The sequence below is a fragment of the Prinia subflava genome, chromosome 1, assembly GCF_021018805.1.
Source record: "Prinia subflava isolate CZ2003 ecotype Zambia chromosome 1, Cam_Psub_1.2, whole genome shotgun sequence".
NCBI classification, from domain to species: domain Eukaryota; kingdom Metazoa; phylum Chordata; class Aves; order Passeriformes; family Cisticolidae; genus Prinia; species Prinia subflava.
The window spans coordinates 24,743,284-24,767,217 of record NC_086247.1 but is presented as its reverse complement, the minus strand read 5'-3'; the positions used below and the strand labels follow the sequence as shown (position 1 = coordinate 24,767,217).

Genomic DNA, 23,934 nt, shown 5'->3' with positions numbered 1-23,934 from the left:
GGGGAAAAGTAGAGGGGCAAAGGGAGAGAAGCAAGGGAAATAGAGACAAGTGAAGTCTGTGTCAACAAGGCCTTTAAAGACTTTACTGTCCTTTTTTATTATTTGATGCACTATTTAAAACCAGTCAGTTAGTATTGTATTTGCTACGTTGTTTTTCTTTTGTAATGCTGTACTCTACATAAAAGGAAAAACATTTTCACAGTTGGAAATGTAACCTTTCATCAACATAGATGCAGCCTGAATCAGCTTCAGAGTAGAAAGTAGTGTGTCAACGGTATGACACATTTTAATAAAACCAAACAATATTCACTCTTAAAAGAAGGTCTTAATATCAGTACATTTTAAATCCACAGACCATGGCTCACAAAATTGAACTTCCATATGCTGTGCGATTATGCATCTTTTTTCTGTGTGTAAAAAGCCTTTTTAAGCTGTTATCTGACTACAGTAATTGCCACTTAAATTGATCCACGTCAACAAAACCTGGATCCCTGGAGATTCTCACCTAGAAGTCTGCTCATGGAAGGGGCTAACAGAATGCCTGTGCATCTGAGACTACTTCAGCATTTTCTCAAGCAGCCAGCTGCATGAACAGTTTTCCCCTCTCATTATTTAATACACTGAGGCAGGCTGCAACCCATTTGGCAGTCCTCCCTGAAGAAGTATCTGTGGAAATTTATTTGCTTTCCCCACTCCCATTTTTAATGCAGTCACCTGAAGCTTGCCCTACAAGTTTTTGCACCAGGTCTAAAATTTTAGCAGGCCAAGCAAAAGCGGACAGCTCACTCTGTAAAATGGTTTTATTCTCCACCCAGAAAAGAAAGACAGTGGTTTTAACACAGACCAGTTCTGCTGCATCACAAGAGTCAGAGTACTGCCAAAATGAAAGGGATACAAAGAGAGTGAAAAATCCACATGACAATCTAGGGCCAGTTTCTCTATGGTGCACATGACATTACACCATCCTGGGTGGGCACCAGCTCCTTCTTTGATGATCACCCAAAATGGCTTTACAAAATAATTTTAAATCATCCTCTAGGAGTCCTTACTTTGAAATTGGGTAGAGAAGGCAAACCAGTCTCCATAGTCTTGAATTTGAAGGGGAAGAAAAAAGATTTTTATGCAGCGGATGATATAAGGTAGCCAAGACATGGATCTGATGGAAAAGGGAAATTCCTAATGACCATCATTTAAAAGTACAGAGATTGCTTTTTGTGCAAACCTAGCTTAATAACAGGGACTGGAAGTCCACTGAAACACATCTGTAGTTAATGAAAGCTCTCTATTAACAGTGAAGGAAGAATTTAACTCAAAGCTTTTCTGTAGGACTTCTCAACTTCCCGCTCTACTTATAGCAGACTGTTGTGATACATTGTGACTTCACACAGTGGGTATTAAGTGAGTTAATTCAAAGGAGCTGAAACCTCATTGATCCTAATTGAAAGCAATACACCCAACCAAATAGTTTTCTACCCCATCTGCTCTGGCCTGCCACCAGCTATTCAATACAAGAGAATTAATAGTTTCAGATATTCTAACAGACCCAATAAAAGCACTCATTTAAGCAGGACTGCATTAACAAAGTGAAAAACCAAGGGCAAAATGGGTTCAAATGGAGCATTTTACTCCTAGTTGGCTTTAACAAAGCTGAATAATGCTTATTCTGACTTTTTATGTGCAAGACTTGATAAACTGAATGAGAAGGCACTCAATGATCAGTCAACGAGCATTGATGAATGGTCATTAGGACCCCCCCAATCTCAGGGAAGGCCATTCCACAAAGTGGCACACCAGCTTGAAAGGGCGGACTCACTAATGTCCAGATTTCCCCGCTTGCTTGTTCCACTTTCACTTTCAGACCACTGGCCACCAAATGAGGCTGACATATTGGAAAATAATCTTTTATGGGCGAGTGGTAAATAAAAATGGAGGCATTAGCTGGGCTTTCAAATTCAAATCTACTAGTTTTGTCAGGCCCAAAACGTTTTGATTTTCCACCCAGCTGGAAGCTATTAGTGTTTTCTTAAGGCATCCCACTGACAGGGCAAACCCACCTAATGTGTGAGCTGTGGAGCTGATGCTGGGGACAGGGGACAACCACTTCGGGATGCTTTCTTAACTTTATTCAGTTAACTGTCCAACCACAGTACAGTAAAGGCAGCACCTTCAGGAGGAGCTCCCTAATTTCTTGTTGCCCAAGTATCTCTGACTGCCTGGTGCAATGGCAGCCCACCTAAGCCTGCAATGGGACCCTCAGTGCAACTTTTCCATGACATTGTACCTAGCCTCCCTTGGTTTTACTGCACTACCACAAAAGGCTCAAGCTACTCAAGAAAGGCACTTCTCTATAAACTTCCAATTCTTTGCTTGGAAATGGAATTTAAATATTCCAAAAAGATATGTGCTTATTTGTTAACAGCAGCTCTTTATGCATGCAACACAAAACATTTGCCAGATAACACTAAACATTTCCCTAAGCATTTCCTTATTGGCAAGGCTTTCTGGACTTCCGAAAAAAGACAAATGAGACATTTAAAATGTACACTGCTCTGTGAAACATAGACTAATTGAGATTACCTACACAAATCAAACACTGAGCAGTTGAAAGGTAGTCACCAAGGTGGGAAGAAAATATTCTTTGTTGTCTTAGACAAACTGTTCCTGATGTTGCCTCGAGTACTGGATTAAATTCATTGGAACTGAAAAAGCATTCATGTCTTTTCAGTTAAGAAAACTTAAAATTATATCCATATTTCAACAATACTCCAAAGAGTATTTTAAATCATCTGTTAAGAAAAGGCAGCCTTGACAGTGCGTTAGACCTAACAATCTAGACTGCCTATTGCTTTTTCATTAAAAAAAACAAAACAAAACAAATTAATTCTTGTTGAACACACAGAAATTCCAGTGACATTTTGGGTCCATTTCAGGTTTCAAAACAATGAAAATATACATTAAGACCTAAGGTGAAAGAATAGTTCCACAAAAAATTAACAGACTCAGAATGGGAGGGACAACTTTCAGGCCTTAAAGAATGCATGCTCTTTTGCTCTCTATATACATTTTAGTAGAACACTTACATGGAAAATCTCGCATGTAAGTGTATCTGTCTTGGGGTCTATTTCTTTCACTAAATCTAAGCTAAACAAGTTTTGCCTCGCATTTTTATTAAATACTATATTTTCTATAATGTGGGTAAAGTAAATTAAAATTGACTGCTAATTTCTATCATCATTTGACTTCAAATAAAATTACCACACCATCTGTGCAATAACACCACTCATGCACTTTAGAAAATTTGATATTGATTTGAAAATATTTCTGAAAGAAAATACCAATGATGCTGTCTCACTAACAGAGAAAGAACACATTCAGTGTGACCTGAAGAAGTCTGGAAGAGAATATCTGCTCCTGCTGAACTATAGCCATATTTTAAGACACAAAAAGAAGGGGAAAGGGGGGTTGGGGGGGTGGTGAAGGAGAAAAGGGTTGCTTTTTGACTTGAAGCTCAGGGTGTTTGTTCATTTAACATGGGTAGGGAAACTCCTCCTGCTGTAGTATATTAACCCAAGTTTTGACCTCTAATCGATGTCTTTTCAATGTATAGGATCTTTATAATAAAGATAACATAGAGCATATTTGTGTGAAAGCGTATCTACCACTAGCCGTAAATGTGAGCCTTGCATTTTTCTCTATAACATGTCAATATTTGTGACACTAACTAAACATACTTTATTCATTTGACAAGGATTGTTACATTATATTGAAAACTTTTGTTTCAATGTCACCACCTCCCCGTTTTGACTGATGGCGAGTTAGTTTTGTTAAAATGCACGGGGTGATAGCGTATGCTCCAGTGAACTTTCCCTCCTCTCAGCACCAGAGACAAAAACCTGCAGCTCTGCTCTGTGCTGGCAGCCATCTGGCCAGCTTTCTCTCAATGCCTGCCCCACACCACACTGCAGGCAAAATTTCAGGGCTCTAGAGCTCTGTGGAGCTATTCATGACATACCAATTTCACATTTTCTGCTTGTATGCTTGCAACAATAAATGCTAATGAGTACTATGAATGACATTTTTAAAGACAATAAAAAGGTCTCCAAATCCCTTGCATATGGAGACACTATTTTCTAAACTTCACCTTCTGTTAGGGAGCCATTACACACTAAAGGAAAAAAATAACCTAAGGAGAACAATGAGATGATCAAAGCATAACGAAGTCCTTAAGAATTCCAAAGAAAACAATGTTTGCAAAGCTAGCTTAATGACAGACAGATTTTATGCTGATGTACAGCACTAACACTTAAGCATAGTAACTCTCTTTTTCGATAACACTGCTACTTCTCATTGAGGGGCTCAGAACTGCGGGGAGGGGGAAGGGAGGAGGGGGAAGTCAGAGCAAATCCTCCCTTTCACTGATCACATATAACTCTACAAGCCACAGACTTGGACTCAGCAATTACTGATCTCTAGATGAGTCCAAGAATACTCTAAATAAGCCCCAGAATAAACTGTAATTACTAATGGATTTGGAATGCTACGCTTTCATAGAGATCTCTGTGCTGACAAAGTGTGGCCAAGACAAATATCAAATTATATTTTCTTTCCACAAATCTGCCTATTGCAATGCTACTTCTAAGAGAAAGAAATGAGAAAAGAGGAAAAGAGGAAAAGAGGAAAAGAAAGAAAGAAAGAAAGAAAGAAAGAAAGAAAGAAAGAAAGAAAGAAAGAAAGAAAGAAAGAAAGAAAGAAAGAAAGAAAGAAAGAAAGAAAGAAAGAAAGAAAGAAAGAAAGAAAGAAAGAAAGAAAGAAAGAAAGAAAGAAAGAAAGAAAGAAAGAAAGAAAGAAAGAAAGAAAGAAAGAAAGAAAGAGAAAGAAAGAAAGAAAGAAAGAAAGAGAACATGAAGGAGAGAAAGAACATGAAGGAGAGAAAGAACAAAAGAAAGAAGTTGCCTTTACTCTGAAAAATCTCTTTTATATTAAAGACAGCTTCCCCTTATTAGAAAAATTAAAAACACTTCCAGGAAAATCCACCAGGTGGAGCAAATACACAGCAATACAAAACATTTATTTCTGCTTCTACTGCCATTTTCAACGGGAGAAAAATGGTTTATATGCAAATATTCTTACCTATTGACCTCCCTTCTTCATCCTTTTGTCATATATTGATCAACTTGTAGTATTTATTACACTTATAATGGTACAAAAACTTTGTTCACAGGGGCTTTCACACAAAGTTATTGTCCCTGATAAACTCAATATGAATTTGCAAATCACAACAGTCATCAGAAATTAAAGAATTGTATTATTCAACATATATATAGATATGATTTTTTTTCCAACAATATAAGGACATGGTTGTGCTAGTAAAACACACTGACAAGTATTCAGAAAATAAAGCTTAGTCTTACAGCAGGTAGCAAAATCTTTGCACTGGCCTCCACTGTAATGGGCTGGAAATCTGGCTGTTCTGCATGTCTGGTTATGTTTTTACACACACAGTAGTGCCCACAACATCACAGCAGTGCCATTGTACAGCACATTGATGTTTACTATTAATGCTTTATTTTAGTATGACATCTGTCAACTATGGAGCAATTTCAAGAGGGCAAGTGAATGAGGACTGTAAATAAATATTTCAGCATATCTAGGACAGCTAAGTATTATTTTTCCATTTAAATTATTTGCTTTCCAGAACCAGGTGAGAAAGTCACCTTATCATGAAGTATTTCCTGTTTCCCTGATGAATTAAGAGGTCTAATGGAACAAAGCCAGGGGGGCAGATTTTTACATGAAGAGAACTAAGTCCAAACAGAACAGTGGTTTTTTATGGATGAGTTTTCTCACAGTTATAATAGGACAACCCACTGGCAGACCCTGTAATTGCTAAAATGCCAAGTAGTATTACCAAATGAATTGCTCTAATGCAGTTCAGCATCTAGAAACACAGCAGAATCAGTACACAGACTCATTCAACCCGTGATGATAGAAAAGCATTATTGTTTGTAAGTGATGAAGGGAAGGTGCTGATTTTAGTCAAATCTTTTTCTTTCCATTGTTTCCTCAGTTACACCTTCCATCACATTTTTCTCTCACTTTTCCAAACGCTGTCCTCTGTTTTCTCTCTGCCATCACATCTACTCCTAAATTCATGACTCTGGGGCCACCTTCTCACTCTGCTACACATCTCTCTTCTCCAACATGACCTGTCTCTGCTCCAGCTGCTTTGGACATTTATCCTCTCCCACCTCCACCAACCTTGACAGCTAAAAGAAGTTCCAGAATTTCAAGGTGTGCGTACTATCATAAAATATTACCCACAATTAGCACATGAATAGCAACAACCAGCACTCTAACACTAAGAGAAAAACAATGTACCAGTTAGGTTTCCATTACAAAACTAAGCCAGAATGGTCTTCACCTGAAGTGCTCTTGAAGGAGCACATCAAGCTCCCTGGCAGAACCATATGTTGACCTACTCTTTGTGCTTCTAGTTTGACTCAGATGAATACCATCATAGCTAAGGAAAATTAAAATACAAATTCTTTGTTTCCTTAGGAACTGGGAGGAGCCTTGAGGAACACAGGCCTCTAAATGTAACTTCACTTTATCTAATTGTGTTGCACTCCACATGGTGCTTCGTTGTATCCATTCTGAAGAGAAGCACAAAAATGCAGAGGTGATTATGAAGTGGAATTTCATACCAAAAGCAAATTATACCACTCTACACTAGGAGAATATCTACAAAGAAAAGCAGTAAATGCTTGGGCACAATGCAAGGTGCCAGTTTTAATAAAGCCCCAACCATCTTGGGAACTATTATCCGCAAGAACTTTCCTTAAGCAAGGTTATCACAGCAGAGGCTTATGGAGATGGCCAAGATAAATATTTTTAAGAGAATGCTGATTTAAAACCATTATCACCAAGGAATTTTTGAGTCGCAGCCCTGATGTAAAGGCTACCATTTGTAATTTGTTATTTTTGAAGAGGCTCTAGACATCCAGTGGGTAGGAGGAAAGACAATGTGGTGGTTGTTGTGACCACACATCCATGGAGAACTTTTCATTTAATGGACTGCTGGTGGAGGTGGGCAAAGGTTGGTTAGAGGTCATGGACAGTTCATTGGATTATGAACTCTGCAAAAAGAAATAAAGGCTGGACAAAACACTGGAAAAGAGGGACACAGCTTTTATGACCTGTAAAGTTTTAACCAACAGACGATGCTTTCATAGAGACACATATTTTCCTTCATATGTACAAACCCGTATGTATGTCATGTTCCATTCAGGAACATGAGACTGACCACAATGCATAAACCATCCTTTTTTTCATCCTACAGATACAAGCAATGCTTATTTAAATTATGGCTTCTTAAAAATACGACAGGACAGACATTTAAAACTACATGTTTACGTAATACGCTTTTACTTAAAGGCACTTTTACACCAGAGTAACCTAGGGAGTTTGTACTGAAGAAAGGGGCCTGATTCTAAAGAGGAAAGATTATTGTATGTATTTAAGAGTTCATTAGATCACAATTATCAGTCTGATAACACTGTAACAGCTCTTTTGTTGCACCAGACCCTGAAAATCCTTTTCAGATGGGGGATTAGTGGCACAATAGATGACAATGACTCTTTGGTCCACCTGCTCTGTAGCTGACTGCTGTCTGTGACTGCATATGCACACTGAAGGCTACCTCTGTCTCTCAAGGGTCCCCCAAAATCCTTACCTGGCAATGTCTGCATGCAAGAAGAAAAGTATGCCCTTACATCTGTATTACAAATTTCCAATTAAATATTAGCAGGGAAAATCTAACTGCTCAAGATTTCAATTGCACATGTGAAGAAGCCAAAATCTCTAGCACATGAATATGTTTGCTGAGCCTGTGGGTGTAACTCTACAGACTGGACCAAAAGCCTTCAGTATGAAAGGAAATGAAACCTTAGTTAATTTTCAGCTCTCCTTCTCCACTCCTGCAACCACAAGTATCTTTCTTGGACCAGCTTCTGCCCACAACAATAAAAGGCAATAGTTACATCTACACTCAGTTTTGCTGGAAGGCCTTATTAATTATGTTCCCTCCCTCTACTGCTTGTATCCAGTGATTTTTAAGTTCAGCCAGTACAACTATTTACACTACTATGTTATAAATTCAAGAACTGAAATGGTACAAATAACTAATTTTCTTCACTTATCATTCAAAATAAGAAGTCGTACTTTAATTCTTCACATGTACACATACAAAAAAGAAAGCAAAATAAAACCAAAAACAAACTAACAAAAACAGACAAATGAAAACAAAAACAAAACAACAACAACAACAAAGCAACATATCTATCCAAGGCCTTTGTCTATGTAAACCTACAGTATCTTTCAGCTATAGGCAAGAGCTTTACATCCCAATGAATACTATCCATCTACAGACCCAAACCTGAACGCTGTCTGTGATCTCAACAGCAGCTATGAAGAGCAAGGACTATAACTGACTGTGGGAAATATGGTTATTTAATTCATGTTTTATAAATAATTATAGATTGGGAACTGTGATATATATTGTATGAATTTCTGTAAAGCACCTCCCTGATCTTCCGGGTTCCAAAAATGGAAGGTGAGAACGACTTGCCCCTGCCTACGTGCAGCTCAACTCATTGGGACTCGCAACAGGTCAAACGCTACGTGCCAGCAAAGACGTGCCAGCGAGGACTTACACCGGTCATCACACACCTCTACGACAGTTACTCAAAGCAAGGACTAACTCTGGACATTAGCATTTGAATGTGCCCGGGGACCCTTTCGGGAATTAATGTAAATAAAGTTAATGGTCGATGATTAGAGAAACAATGGGAGGAAAGTTGCCGAGGGGGAAACTAAGTGTATTTAAGTTGGGTCTTTAGGTGGGCAAGTTTGTGAACCCAGCTAGAGACAAGGCTGCCAGGTCCTGTGTCTCTGGGGTCACCCTTGGCTCTACTTTTCCCGGGAGAACTTCGGTCAAGTAAGTTTGCTGTTCGTGGGGTTCGTATTGTTTTGTTTTTATTGTTTGAAATTGTTATAATTTGATTCTAAATTTTGTGATTTGGATGTTAATAAACCAAACTATTGAATTTGGCAATAAATTTGTCCTGGCGTTTATAACAATTTTGACGCCCAACAGCGGGGCCAGTTTTGAATATTCTACGGATCCCTGCTTCTGACCGGGGGGCGCCCCGCCGTAAAAAGCGGCCTGGCAGAGCGGGTAAGTCCGGAAGAACGAACTGGCTTTACGAACCCAGAACCCACAACAGCAAAGGGATTAGGCATTAGGACAAGCTAGCTTGGGGGGGCTCGGGAACTCAGCAGGGGTTTTCCCCTGGAACCGCGGTATTGTTTCACTCGTAAAAATCTAAGTGCACGAAGAATCCACGCAGGAAAAGGACCGTAAGTATAGCGTGGTTGAGTGGGGGTGACCAAGTGCTTGAGAACGTGTATGTGTGTGTGAGTGTGTGTGTGAATGAGACGTGATTTATCACGAAGCGAGAGCGGACCTTAAGGTCGCGTTTCCGCTGCTCCCGCGAGGGACACGGCCGACCGACGGGGAAGCGATTGGAACGTGTGATATTTCGCTTCGTGTGTGAGTGCTACCCGACGGGGTGGGGGAGGTCACCAGGGGTCCTGAAGGAAAGAGGACGTCCCTTTTTGAGTTCGGGGACGAGTAAGCCTTCTTGACCGCGACCAGGGGGGTCGCTTAATTTTTTCGGTGGCGGTTACAGAGCCCCGCCGTTAACCGAACATCCACGGAACGGTCATCCGCTGGATCATTAAGTTAACGGCATCGAGTTCGGAAACTCGGGATTTAATTTTTGGTATCCCATAACTTCTGTGCCACGGGGAGTATGGGATCAGATCTCAGCAGAGATCGGGAGGATTCTTTAAGGGAAACCTCAGCGAGGGCTGATCTTGAAATTCCTCGGAAAAGTCCATTAGGAAAGTTGTTGCAAGGTTGGCAAGAATGCCCAATTAGGAGAGGAGCATCTAAAGATCGGATGATTTATTTGTGTATGAATGTTTGGGGAGGAAAGGAGATAGGACCTAATATTATATGGCCTGTGTTTGGTACTTTTGACGAATGGGCGTGGGAAGCTCTGTGGGAACATGTAGCGAAGAAGAAAAGGAGAGAATTTGAGGAATTGGCATATGTTCTGTTATGGTATGAGGTACGAGTAAAGCTGTGTTCTGAGGAAAGGGAAACACGGAATGAACTGGACTACGGGATAAACTTCTCTCACGGCTCGGTGGCCCCCGTCCTGCCAGCCCCTACCCCTACCACTTCCTCCTCCCCGGCCTTCTCAGGGGCAGAGTTAACACTGCCATCCGAGACCCATGCGGAGCCCCGAGCTCAGCGGCCACTCCAGAAACCTCCCTCCCGTTCAAGGAGATTCCCGAGAGGGAATCCTGCCCCCGTTTCTGGTCCTGACCCCGCACCTCGGCCACCGACGCTAAAATATGGAGAAAAAGAGAAGAAGGGTAAGGAAAACGAAGGGTGGAAGAATAAACCAGACAGGTATATACCAGTTAGAGCCCTGGCTAAAACCAGGACCCCCGAAGGAGATCTTGAAGAGCCCGGGAGGGATTCGGGGTGGGACAGTTGGTGTGAGAGCAAGAATGGAATGGCCCGGGAGGAAAAATGGGGGAAAAGAAGCATTCCCGTAAGAAATTTGACAGTAGAGCAAAACAGAAATTACCAAAGGTGAATTGGAATGCATTAGAGAATAACTAGTGGTGTTGGGAAGCGTGCAAATTAGAAATGCGAAAATTCACGTGAGTCTGCAAAAGGAGAAAAAGATAGAAAAGGGATTAAAAGGAATCTTGCCTACTCTTTTCCTTGGTGGTGGTAGATCTTTTACTTCAGGCTGAATACATTTTGGAGACTCCCTAGAGTTGTGTATTTTGCTTTAAGAGTTTTTTTTCTCCTGGACGAGATCGGCGGAGTTGTTTTTTTTCTTTTTCTTTTCACTAACGTGGAAATGGAACGAAACCCGCCCCTTCCCGCAAGCGGCAGGGCGAGTCAGTCCATGGTTGCCGGGAGACGAAGGAAAGCGGCAGTTTTAAAGTGATTAGACAAGGCTGCCCGGGGCAGAAAACCGCCCTGTAAGGCGAAATAAGAAGCAAAAATAGATAAAAGTATTGAGAGAAGAGACCAAGAATGGGAGCTATACTTATGCGTAGGAAATACCTAGGTGTTTGTTCTTGAAAAGCTGAAAATATATCTTCCTTTTAGTTGTCTGTCTACTGTATGTGAGGATTTTGTGCAAATCAAAAGGTTGATAGTATGGTGGATGTAGCTCGTCTATGTTTGAAACAATTGCTACATTTTGAATTCGGATTGTCAGCTTGAGCAGGAATATGGCATTTGTGTTGGCAGACAGTGTACTGCAAGGGTTTTGTGTGTTTCAGTTTTTCTTTCAAAAGGTTGAAGCATGTGGCCGGTGAAGTCCAAATTAAAGCGGCTGTTGAGAGGCAGGAAACTAAATCTTTCTGTCGAGATAGTGTTGGAATGGTAATTGGAGTCAGGATTCTAGTATTAAGTTGGGAAAGTGGTATAATTCTCTGTGTTGGTAGTTACAGGATTTTTCTTTATTCTTTGCAGTTCCTATTCTGTATGTATTTTATCTAGTTGGGAACCGGGATTCTTAATTTTAGATGGTTTGTGTTGTCCCTTTGATATTATGTCTTCTTACTTGCTCCTCAATTTGGAGGATGTGAACCTTGAGGTTGCCCTGGTGCCTGTGTTTTTCTGGTGGAGAGTAAGTGATGTATGAGAGGCAGCATTTTGTCACCGGTGTTAAGTTTGGTCGGTGTTTGCTTGTGTATTTAAGTTTAATAATACGCAAGAATGTATAGCAAATACAGGAGCTTTACTTTGGGAATTAGGCACAAGTTATCTCGAGTTTGTTTGTTAAGAAAGGCTAAGTTTGTGAAGTTTTTTTGGACTGAAGTAAAAAGCAGTAGTGTTAATGTTCTGATAATTGTACTAGATAAAGCTGTCTGATTACCGGGGCCTGATGTTTACAGTGACTCCTGGCTTTGGAAAACTTCTGGGTTTTAAGTTCCGAATTTAAGTAATGTATGGTTTATTACAGAGTAAGTTCTGCTCTTTGTAATAGTTTCTTCTATTTGGTGTGCTTTGTTTTTTTCTGTCTTGTTAAAATACTCCCCCAGGATTATGGGTGAGGTCTTAAGTTTTTCTCTTAATTTGTACAAATTTTGCTTAAAGTTATCCTTTATTAAGTTGTACTACTCACTGACTGTTTGAATTGGCTCTCTGATGAAGGGAAGAAGTCACTTCAGCTACTGCTGCAGGATTGTATCTTGCCACGCTGAAATAGGGGTCTGCAGCTGATCCTGTCTGTGAGAAATGGTTTGTAGACGGATCTGCACGAGTAGTTGATGGGAACTGCCCCGGTATATTAACCGGGAGTTCCAGCTTTTCGTGGATGTTAGCAATCACACGGCGTATGGAGTTCTTACACAGGAGTGGGCGGGAGCCAGGAAACCGGTGGGGTATGTTTTAAATGGCTTACTGAATCCCGGCTATTGAAATATGAGGCAATTCTGGTAAATTCCCCGGAGTTAGAACTCCGTACTGCTGCTGCTTGAAACCCCGCCCAGTTTCGGTCCTGGGGAGGATCTGAGGAGTGTAGTCACAATTGCTACGAGGCAGTGGAATTACAAACCAAAATAAGAAGTGTCGCCATCAAGCTAACAGCAGAGCTGAAAGGTCCGATAGTGCTTCTGGAATTGTGTTAATTTTGCTGATCATTAGGGGTGGCTGAAGCAAGGGTGAGAAGCAGTTGTGAAGGCAGATGCTTCTTGGAGGCTGAGTGAGAATGGCCATGGCAGGGTGCACATCGAAAATAGGGACAAGGTGGTCTCATTGTCTCACTCAAGTTGCGTCCTTCTTTTGGCTGTGTGTATCTGAGAATGTGCTGAGTAGGGGTCTGGAATATAAATTTGTAGTTCAGTTAATTAGCAGCAGTGCAGACTCATTACACTGAGGCTGTAGAAACTGAGTGAGGATGTGTGTAACCTTAACAGCTGATTGTCCTGGAAACTGCTGTTGTCACCGAGCATTGTAGGATACTGGGTTTTATGAATGTTTGTTTGTATGCCAAATCACTCTGAATGTGCTGAGTTTGATTCTTGAAATAAGCCCAAATTGTTTGTGCTCATCTATGATTTTTTAAACTGAATTTTTCTTTAAAAAGCTAAAACCTGTGTTAATACTATGGGATTTGGAGTAGTCTTAGTGTTTATTGTTTGCTCGCTATATATCCAGTGGACACTGTCAGAAGTATTGGTAGGATGTAAAAAGAATTGTTTGTATGTTTAATAAGAAGTAAAATTTTCTTTCTGATTTTTCCTGTAACAGTACAAAAAAGGGGAAAAATTCTGGATGGTATGGTACATTGGGTGGATAGTGAGGTGAGAATCATAGTGATCCAGGGACAAAATTGTTTTTATGGTAAAGGTGTGAATGTACTATTAGATAACTTGTTCTAATATTCAGATTTTCTGAATGGTAGACATGACAGGGATTCTCTTTATACAATATTCTTGTAGTATTGGGCTGGTTTGGAATTTTGTATTAGGTAAATTCAATCTGAGGAAGTTGCAGGATTTCGATGTATATTCATGAGATACAACCAGGAGGTAAAGTACTGATCAGAGCTTGGAAAGCGGTGTCATTAACCCCTCATTAGGAGGGACCCTTTCTTGTCCTTTTAACTACAGATACAACCATCCGAACAGCTGAAAGAGGCTGGACACACGCCTCCAGGGTTAAGAAACTAACAGCCCCGAGGGAAAACCCCGAATGGAAGGTCATCTCTTCCCCCGGAGATCTGAGGGTCCGGCTGCACCGAGGATGCCAACACCCTGGAAACATTAAGCTGCAGCCTAGAGGAGCCTCAAAGGAAACTTAATAACCACCCGACAAGGAGGACTGAGAGAGGGAAGGGTAACCAGAAGGAAGGTGTTAGAACATCAGGAAGGGTGAATCCGGAGCTCCAGAAATTTAAAGAGAAAGAACTCCAACCCCAGGATATCAGAAACAAATGGCAGAAGAAATATCCATGCGCTGCTCTGAACCTGGATGCCCCCCTGCAATCCATATATCCATTTCAAATACAATTATTGTCTTGAAATTTGGGTGGTGCACTGCAAGTGGGGGTGGGGGGGCCGCTGGGGTTATGCCCCAGGTGTTCTGAGGAAAAACAGACTCTGACTATGCGATTCTTAAACTGTGCCACACGTTTGGGATTGATAGAACCAAAGTATCCCGGGTGGTATTCAATATACGAAAAGGGGTTAAAGGGAAAATTGGATCTAAAGGCCCAAGTGTTAGCCACGGAGTGCCGTCGAACTAATGTAGTGCCGTGGGTGGCAGAGCAAGTAAAGTAATCTCGGTGGGGAATTTTTAAAAAAGGAGGTGTGCCGTCCGAACCACCCCGAGGGTCCGAGCAGAGAGCCCCTGCTGTCGCGAAGAAACTTCCCCGTTGTTCGGTTGCAACCCGACAGACGCTGGGCCAGACAGAGGGAAGCCTCTGCGGATCACTCTAGGGAGTGTGACATAAGGCTCCTCCAAAAAGTTACCCCTGTTAAGACACAAGTAACTAGCTGGCACTCAAAGGCAGTCAGGGACATGGGAATTGGAAAGATAGAAGAAAAGCAGAAAAGGCAAACATGGTTCAGGAATCGCTGGTCAGGTGTTTCTCCAAGGAACGGGAAACTCGAGAGAGGAAAACAATTAAGTTAAATACAAAACATGAATTAAAATTATTGACAAAAGAAAAGAAATGGGGGAGTTGTGGGAAATATGGTTATTTAATTCATGTTTTATAAATAATTATAGATTGGGAACTGTGATATATATTGTATGAATTTCTGTAAAGCACCTCCCTGATCTTCCGGGTTCCAAAAATGGAAGGTGAGAACGACTTGCCCCTGCCTACGTGCAGCTCAACTCATTGGGACTCGCAACAGGTCAAACGCTACGTGCCAGCAAAGACGTGCCAGCGAGGACTTACACCGGTCATCACACACCTCTACGACAGTTACTCAAAGCAAGGACTAACTCTGGACATTAGCATTTGAATGTGCCCGGGGACCCTTTCGGGAATTAATGTAAATAAAGTTAATGGTCGATGATTAGAGAAACAATGGGAGGAAAGTTGCCGAGGGGGAAACTAAGTGTATTTAAGTTGGGTCTTTAGGTGGGCAAGTTTGTGAACCCAGCTAGAGACAAGGCTGCCAGGTCCTGTGTCTCTGGGGTCACCCTTGGCTCTACTTTTCCCGGGAGAACTTCGGTCAAGTAAGTTTGCTGTTCGTGGGGTTCGTATTGTTTTGTTTTTATTGTTTGAAATTGTTATAATTTGATTCTAAATTTTGTGATTTGGATGTTAATAAACCAAACTATTGAATTTGGCAATAAATTTGTCCTGGCGTTTATAACACTGACCCTATCTCAACACTTTAAAACTGAACACCCAACTGGACATCTAAGAAAATGACAGGAGTAATGAGAATGAAAGCACTGATGGCTGCCATTACTGTTTTAATGGGCCAGAAACAAACACTAGCTTGGTTTGAATCCAGGGGACAAAGAAACGTAACGCTGCCAAGCACGCTTAAAATTACAAGCTTAATAAGCCAAGCATTATGATTATATAAATGATAACTACAAGAAATATACCACTTTCAAAAGTTTAACTATTGTATAGAACAAAATCCACCTCATTTTACTCCTCAGAAGATTTGATTTTTGAAAATAAGAGGTCAAGCAAGAGAAGAAAAAATCAAATAAAAGAAAAAATATGCAAATTCAGAAGCAAAAGGGTTAATGTTTTGTTTCAGTCAGTGTTCTACCAATGCCAGAATTACAAGGGAAAGACTAAAAAGAGCCAATTTTTTTCTTTATTATTATTATTCTTTAAAAGAAAAAAAAAAAAATCATGCCTATCTGTCACAGGGTTGTCCGGACTGGAAGAACCGGCAGGAACCTCAAATTCCTGACCAAACCCTCTTGCACACAATGCCTCCTGAATGGAAGGAACCGAGGCCCGGCAGAGATAGCCCCCTGTCAGGAACCAGCCCTGACGTTTGCGGACAGACGGGGCTGGCCTCGCAGGATGTCAGAGCAGCAAACTGCTGCTCGAGATACTGGGCTTTCACACACTCCCGGCCTGGATGTTTTGCTCTTCAGGTAATTAAACAAGGAAACGGGGCTGATGTGTACGGGTCTGACCCTGCGCGGCGGCTCCGCGGTTCTGCACATCAACTTCCGCACCAGCCGCCCCAAGCACCAGCAGAGCCTTCCACTGCTGCTCTTGCCTCTCCCGACACCAGGCTCCAAAACAAATCCTCCTGGAAATATCTGCTGCTGGTCCCTCCCTCCCCCACCCCCAGTTTACTAAGCGCTAAATTGTTTGCTCTGTTCCACACACCTTGATTTCTCATAAAAAGAATGAAAAAAAAAGAAAAAAATGGGTACTTCAGTGCAGCTGTTCTTCAGCCAGCCATTCAAAATATTGAATTTATTGGGGGGAGGGGATGAACAGACAAAAAGATGAGGCAAGTGATTCCCAAATTAATGTTTAGTTTAAGGTCATTACTCAAAAAGATCCTGAAACATATTGCCAATTTGTCCAACCAACAGCCAGACGTTCACTTATTGAGAAATAAAATGATTCTGATTTAAGCATTATTGAAGAGTCTTTGTCTTACAAGAGGACATAAATCATAAACCTAGGCATTAGAAAAACAGACCAGTGTTTTCTCTTTTTTCCCAAATTTCAGAAATGGGAAAGGGCAGTTGTTACCACCTATACGTGGCAGAAACCCCTACACAGGGCTGCTCTGTGACTGACCTAGTTTCTATGCTCTTTAAAGGGTATTTAAACAAAAAAAAAATTTAAAAAAAGGTAACACATTCCTACTTCTTTCTGAAAAATCCACAGAATAGAATATTGGCTGAAAAGAGAAGAGCCCAGAAGAAAGAGGAGTACAAAAGCATGCCTGCTTGTCTGTGTTCAACACAAAGAACATTAAATGAAAACAACTGGCATGCTGCCAAATTCCTATACAGGCAAAGAGATTCAAATAAATTGATTTCACGCATCACACTGACCTGGGATCAGTGAGCAGTGGTACAATACACTTGCTGCTCCATGTGGGGCAAAGCCCATTAACGTTATCAGAGACACATTACATTGAGGGGGAGCAGAGAGGGGGGGCGCAGAGAAGGAACCCAAATTCAGGGAAAAAAATCACTTTGAAAAAGGAACTTGAGCTGGAGCACTTGGTTTCAGTTTACTAATAAATATATCATATTGCAAGAGCTTGTCCTCTGCTCACCTCAAAGGCTTCAAACATCGTATTTGCAAATTAAAATAAATACTAATGTCAAACACATACACTCCCCTTACAGTCTACTTTTAACACAGTTGTTCTCAAACTCACTTATTCTCCGTAAATTTCCTCCCTTCCCCATCCGCTAGCGTTTTATATAGATTATGGGTTATTTTCTTTGTACTTCAAAAGCTGGATTCCTGCCGAGGATACTCTCACTGGCTCAGAAAGCAAGCTGGAGAAATCGGCCACTGCTCTCAGCTGGCCCGAATCAACCTGACCTAGACAGAAAAATGCTTTATTTGCAAGGTAGCAGCAAGCAGGACACCGGTGTCCTTTGCAGAGTCACCCATACGTGTTCCTACATACCAAGGAGCTGTCTCCAAACCAGGACTTTGAATTTCACTTTATTACTAATGTGAAGTAACCCATGTTTGCTGTGGAGTCTCTCCTTGTCATCCTGGCCTTGTTTTTCATTAAGCTCTCTCACACTCCAATCAAGAGCAATGCCAGCAAGCCACAGGTGTGCACCACATGAACAGATGAAATTCTGATTGAAAGGACAATTCACTGTCTATAATACACTTGGTACTCTTTTGCATCTGTGGTATGTTTGAAGGGGACTTTATTATTTTCATTGTACTCCTTAAGATACATTGGTAAGCAAACAATTGTTTTGAAGATAAAAAAGGAAGCCAAGAGAAGATGACTTTGCAATAGCAAAACAAAGATAAGGATGCTTGAAAGGGGTCAGATCAGCAGAAGTAGTCATTGCTACAAGAGGCCATTGCTGCAAGGGGGCAATAGACTCAAAACAGAGTCTTTTTTGCCTTTTACTCCATTTAGGTTTTAAATAGTAAGTCAGTCTTCTTGGGTACAGCAAAGTCCATATTAAGTCAAGGTCAAATAGTGTTGGCTTATTTTCTAATTACTCACTGAAATTTAAAACAAAGAAAATCATTGAAAGTGTGGAGCTTCTTGGCCATTGAAGACTAAAATTTTTGAGCGTGTCACAAATACATCCAGATGTAGACACCTTACCAGCCACCTCAATTCAAGTAAATGTCAAAACAGGAATGGCCAAAAATCTAAGAACTGTTAACCACCAGTGATCACTAAGAGCTACAAAGCAGTTTTGAATTCTTCATTACCAAGGTGAAAACTATACAATATTGTTAACTCTGTAAGAGGTGTCACAGAGAGATGTGTTTATTTAGGTATAAGGCTACAACTGATAGAACTGCACAGGGAAGGGAATCATGCAGTATACAGCAACTTCACCACAACAGAGATGTGCCTGCACCCAGATGATACAGAGAGCAAAATCTGCACAACAGTGAACAAGAAGGATAAGGTGCTGTTCCCTCCCTTTTATGAACAGCAAACATCAGATCACTTCGACTTTATAAAGATGAAGCGAATTTTTGAAATATTAATTCCCTTTCTTTAAATTAATGGTATTAGAAAATAAGCTTTTCTTCCAAGTTGTAGGAAATTTCCATTATCTTGCACGTGCTCTGACAGCAATAAACCACAATAAACTTCCCATTAGTATGCCAGCACTGCATGCTTCAGGCATGACAGCTTTACTTTTACATTTATTTATTTTTTAAATCCTTTATAAAGACCCATATGGCAAAAGAAACCAACCAACAATCACCTGTACAGGGTACATTTGCACTTTGAAAAACAAAACTGTAGATAATAAAAAGAAGAAATTAGTCAGAAGCTATACACTGCTAAATAAGCAAAATCAAAACACAAGAAATCCTGCTAAGACTATTCATTCTCTTCCAATGCTGCCTGAGGACATGAAGGTCCCACAAAAGCATTTATTTGTTTTAAAGTGAGCTAGGAACTCAAGTTAGAATGCAAATTCATTTTTATTAGGATTTATTTTTTTAAAAGTATGTTCACACTGGTGCCCCAAACCCCAGGCCTGGCCCTTGCCACAAGGTGATGTGCAGAGGCTCCTGCTGGCTCTCTCAGCTGTTCTCCATCTCTCCACACCCCACAGGCAGAGCCGTGGACCATGGTGTCTCAGGTGGGAAGACAAGTAACACGATCAAGGCTGAGCTACCTTTAAAACTATCCAGGGCAAAGCCAAGAGTACTCAGACACTATTCATCTTATTTTGGTACCATACCCTATCAAAGTTATGTCAGGTGATACAGTCCAACACTGAGAAAGTAAGTTATCCAAGTGTTGGAAAGCACTTAAAATCAGTTTAGCAGTTTCTTGCCATCCAGACACACACCATTTTGGAAGAAAAAATGTAGTTACAGTAAAGACAAGAATGACTGTCATAGGTTATCTAGAAATTTTGTCCAGCAATAGCAGACTTACTTTTCTAGTATGGTAAAAATCTTTGCACACAAGAAGCAGAAATATCCATTCTCATTATCATCTCAATCAAATTTATCACAGATTCCCAGTTTGATGCAATGAGTTTACCAGAGGATTCCGCTAAATTACAAACAACCATTTTGCCAATGTGATTACAACTGTCTCAGCCTGGTTGCTAATACTACTCCAATTCACAGTTCAGGAAACTGAACGTCACTATTTCCACAAACCAGCCAAGTAATATTGACATGACACATAAAGAACTAGGTCATTAAAAACACAAAAATAACCCCAAAATCAAAAATTTCACATATATGTTTTTAAGATTTTAGAAAAGTAATGACTGATGCATTTTATTAGCATTGCAGTGCTCTTTCTCACTGATGTTAAACAAAGACAGCACCTTCATTGATTTAGGCAGACTCTTTGGAGCTAAAGGGAAAGACTTCTTTTTTTAATACAGCTTACAACGCAAGGTACAGTCATTATATACACACGAATAACTTCTAAAAGGTATCACATTATAAAAGCAAATGTTTTTCTGTTCCTTACCTTGACAAAATTCAAAGTTCCCTTTTTTCCGGCAGTCACCTATCACTAAACTCAGTGCTCTCCAAGTGTTTCTTTTGACAGATATCATTCTCCACCAATCGCTCTGCTAATTTCCTCTTTCCTTTTCTGACTGGGACAGATATTATGTTCACCAGCCCAGAGATCAATCTTTTCTATTGACAACAACAAATGAAAAAAAAAAAAAAAAAAAAAAAAGAAAAGAAAAAAAAAGAAAAAAAAGCATATATCACAGCCAGTTTGAAGCACCACACCTCTTCATTTGCAAGATAATAGTAGTCTTCTAAATAAAAAGGGAAGATAGAAACATTATTCTAAACCAAGTAACCACATTTTCTTAGCTAATATATGGCAGTACTTTAAAACTGTATTAATTCTTCAACAAAGGTTGTTTCATAACTTGCTCAGTTAAAACAGCTGATATATAGATGGCAACAAATTAAGGGCAGCCTATATTCTACCTATTAGTTAATTCTGTAAAAATACTTGAGTTTAAATACATTCATATAATATAAAATATTACATACTTTACCTGGTTCAACAGAAGCTCTAGAGAATAATTTATTAAATCAAAATGTTTACTAAAAATAGATCTTCCAATTTACACATCGCCATACTAAATCGGATTTGTAAGCCATAACAGCAAACACATTTAAAGAAAGGCAGATCAAAAAGCTATTGATATATTTACAAATCATCTTCCCACTTTTGAAAAGGCAATTTCCCTCCCACTCCAACACCTAAAAAACCTGTTTATTTGAGTTACACAAATACTCTGCCATTTGTATAAGTCTTTATCACATTGTTGTCAGTTTTTCCAAGGCATGAATATGCTTTTCAGGGATTCATAATTATGTCAAGACAGAAAGGTTTTTTAGAGCCAAGCACACACAGATACGTACATGCTTCAATCTGCAACCACTATTCAAGTATTTTGGGACATCAAGTTAAGCATGCACAAGGATCCGGCCGCAGCTCATGCATCTAACCCAGAATCCAGCCCAAACCCTCTCCTGGACTAGATCTTTCTGCAAAAAAGATGCATTGCCCAAGGGCATTTGCAAGAGATCACATTTGTGTTTGTGCCAGAAATTGAAATCTTTCCCACAAACAAGCACCCTTCTCAAATCAAAACAAACCTTCCCAAGTTAAAGCTAAGGTTACAGAACAAAGGAGTTCACCAAAGTCCTTTCTTTCCAGCGGCCGTGGTCGGACATTTCTCCGCAGTCCTGAGAGAAGCCAAAATTCCACTGATCTCAGTGAAAATAAGTGGTAAGGACTGCAGGACTCTACCCAAAATTTGGCAACCGTGGAGCTCTCAAAGTGACACAACTGCCTCTGGCATTTGGAAAATAACCTCCAAAATGTGGTTAGGAGTCCACAACTTGGGTACAATAACTACTTTTATAAAATTGTTTTTATTTTGTATATAATTCTAGTTGTAACAATGTTCTTACATAGGCAATAAATTTACCTTTCAGTTGTGCCCTAGCATGAATTGTGTACTTTTCAATTGCCCAGGCTTTTGTATAACACTTTAAATATCCATAAATACATACAGCATTCTCTGAATTGTTGTTATTGTTTGATCTGATTCTTATGGTCATAAACCCATGCTCCTATCAAAACTGAAAAATTCTCCACTGACCAACTGGCCCTATTAATTTCACTGAGATCATTTAAACATTAAGTTTTCTACAAAGTGATGATAGCACAATGTGGCTGAAATACTGTCTTACAAGGGAATATTAAATTAACACCATATCTTGGATTCAGAGTTACACACCAGACATTTGTAAAGATATATTCATATTTGCTAACCTTTTCTAATTTGGCCACTAGAAACAATTATGGTCAAATATAATAAACTACATAATATATAAAAAAATCAATATTTCTGTCTGCTGAACAGCACACTCTTTTTTCATGGCTGGTAAAAGGTTTTAAACATCTTACTGTAAAAAATTTCTTATTTTTAAAAAAATCTGCCATCAACTTTACAATGAAGACATCACTTCAATTTGCTACTCTTCCTTTGTTTCAGGCCCATGTTCATTTTTTCTATTTGCCACATTTTCCAAAGTGATGGATGCATTTTGCTATACCCATTCTACACTAATCTCCTTCTTTAAATGTATTTTTGCTTCCTGAATTGTGAAGTGCTGCTGTTGTTCAAATGACCATGCAAAACTGTCTAATGTCTGAACTTCACTGAGAGCAGAATGCCTCAAACAATTTGTAGTCTTACATGAGTGTTATAAAAAAGGATCAACATGTTGTATTACCATGGAAATTTTGAAAAACATACTTTCCCAAACAAATATTACTTTTTCTCAATGGTATGAAGTAATGAAAACCACATGTGTAAAGCTACGATCCATGCAGTAGTTCAAGCTGCAGCTAATAGAAAATACAGAGAGTGAACTCTGCCATATAAAGGATTCTTGTTACAGAAATATAATGTGAAAACCAGATGCAGACAGAAAACCTTAATCACAGATGGGAATGTAATCACTGGCATACAGAATACTTTTTTGATCAATCTCAACCATATGAGAAATGTATTTATTTTCTAAGGAATGCAATAACTCTAGAGAGTCTTCTATTTGAGTTCAGTTAACCTCATATTCCCAGTGCTTTTATCTTATACGTGTAGAGAAAGGGGATATAACCTGAGCCAAGACTTTTAGAAGAGCCATTGGCCCTGGCAAATCATTCTTGTATCAGCTTATCTTTCAAGGAATTAAAGACTACAAATTGTAAAGACTACAAATATCAGGATCAGCCTCAAATGAAACCAACCATTATTATACTTCCTAGTCACTGCCAGAAGTCCCTTCATCACCTAAGCACTTCTCCAGTTAAATTTTCCCTTTAATATGCGGTCCTTCAGAAATACAATGCTAAGAGCAAGCACACTGTCACACTCAAGTTCTGTGAATCCGAACCAGAGTCCTACAGCAAAGAATCTCCCTTTATAAAAGCTGAAGAGTCATCAGTTCAAAAGCAAGTTTACCTGGGGCTTCCTTCTAACTGCTCAAGGTCTCTGCCAATGCCCTGCACCCACACAGCTCCCCGGGGTTAGCAGGAGACAAAGGACCACAGCACAGGGCAGCTATCCAGCCACACCAAGTGTCTAAACTGGCAACTGCCCTCTGCCAACTATCCAGGGCAAAACAGCACCAAGGTAACTCCTGACAGTTTTCACTGCTGGTGACATTACTACTAAAGTAGTACTAAATGCACCATGTAAAATAGGGACTGATAGCTCAAACTGCAATATATATAGCAAAAAAACCAAACCAAACAAACAAAACAAACAAAACAAAACAAAACAAGGAAAAAAACCAAACCAAAACAAAAAAAACCCCAACAACAACAACCACCCACACCAAACCAAACTTGTACTAGGAAATAAAACTCAAGAAAGAAAAGGCATTCAGACATGAGAGAGATGAGGCCTCCCGGGCCTTGGGCAGTTTTACTTCCTAGCAGTCCCCAATCCCTGCTGCACCTCCTGGATGTACCCAGTCTACCCAAGAATACACAGCACTGCCTGACTGTCATAGTTCACAACTGAGCTTATTAAGGTAACCTAGAGTTACCTTCAGGTAACCTATTTTAGTGCTATAA

The 23,934-nt window shown here is 40.0% G+C and overlaps 1 protein-coding gene across 5 annotated transcripts in view; it reads right to left on the bottom strand.

Moving 5' to 3' along the window:
• RUNX1T1 (RUNX1 partner transcriptional co-repressor 1) overlaps positions 1-23,934 on the bottom strand; it is a 121,647-nt gene that overhangs the window by 81,316 nt on the left and 16,397 nt on the right. For 2 of the 5 annotated variants that reach the window (XM_063391285.1, XM_063391295.1), the window contains exon 2: positions 20,284-20,456. The exons of the other annotated variants lie outside the window; for them this stretch is intronic. In XM_063391285.1, the coding sequence (XP_063247355.1) occupies positions 20,284-20,371 (88 nt within the window). In that variant the 5' untranslated portion in view covers positions 20,372-20,456. The remainder of the gene's footprint in view (positions 1-20,283; positions 20,457-23,934) is intronic. 5 annotated transcript variants of the gene reach the window in all.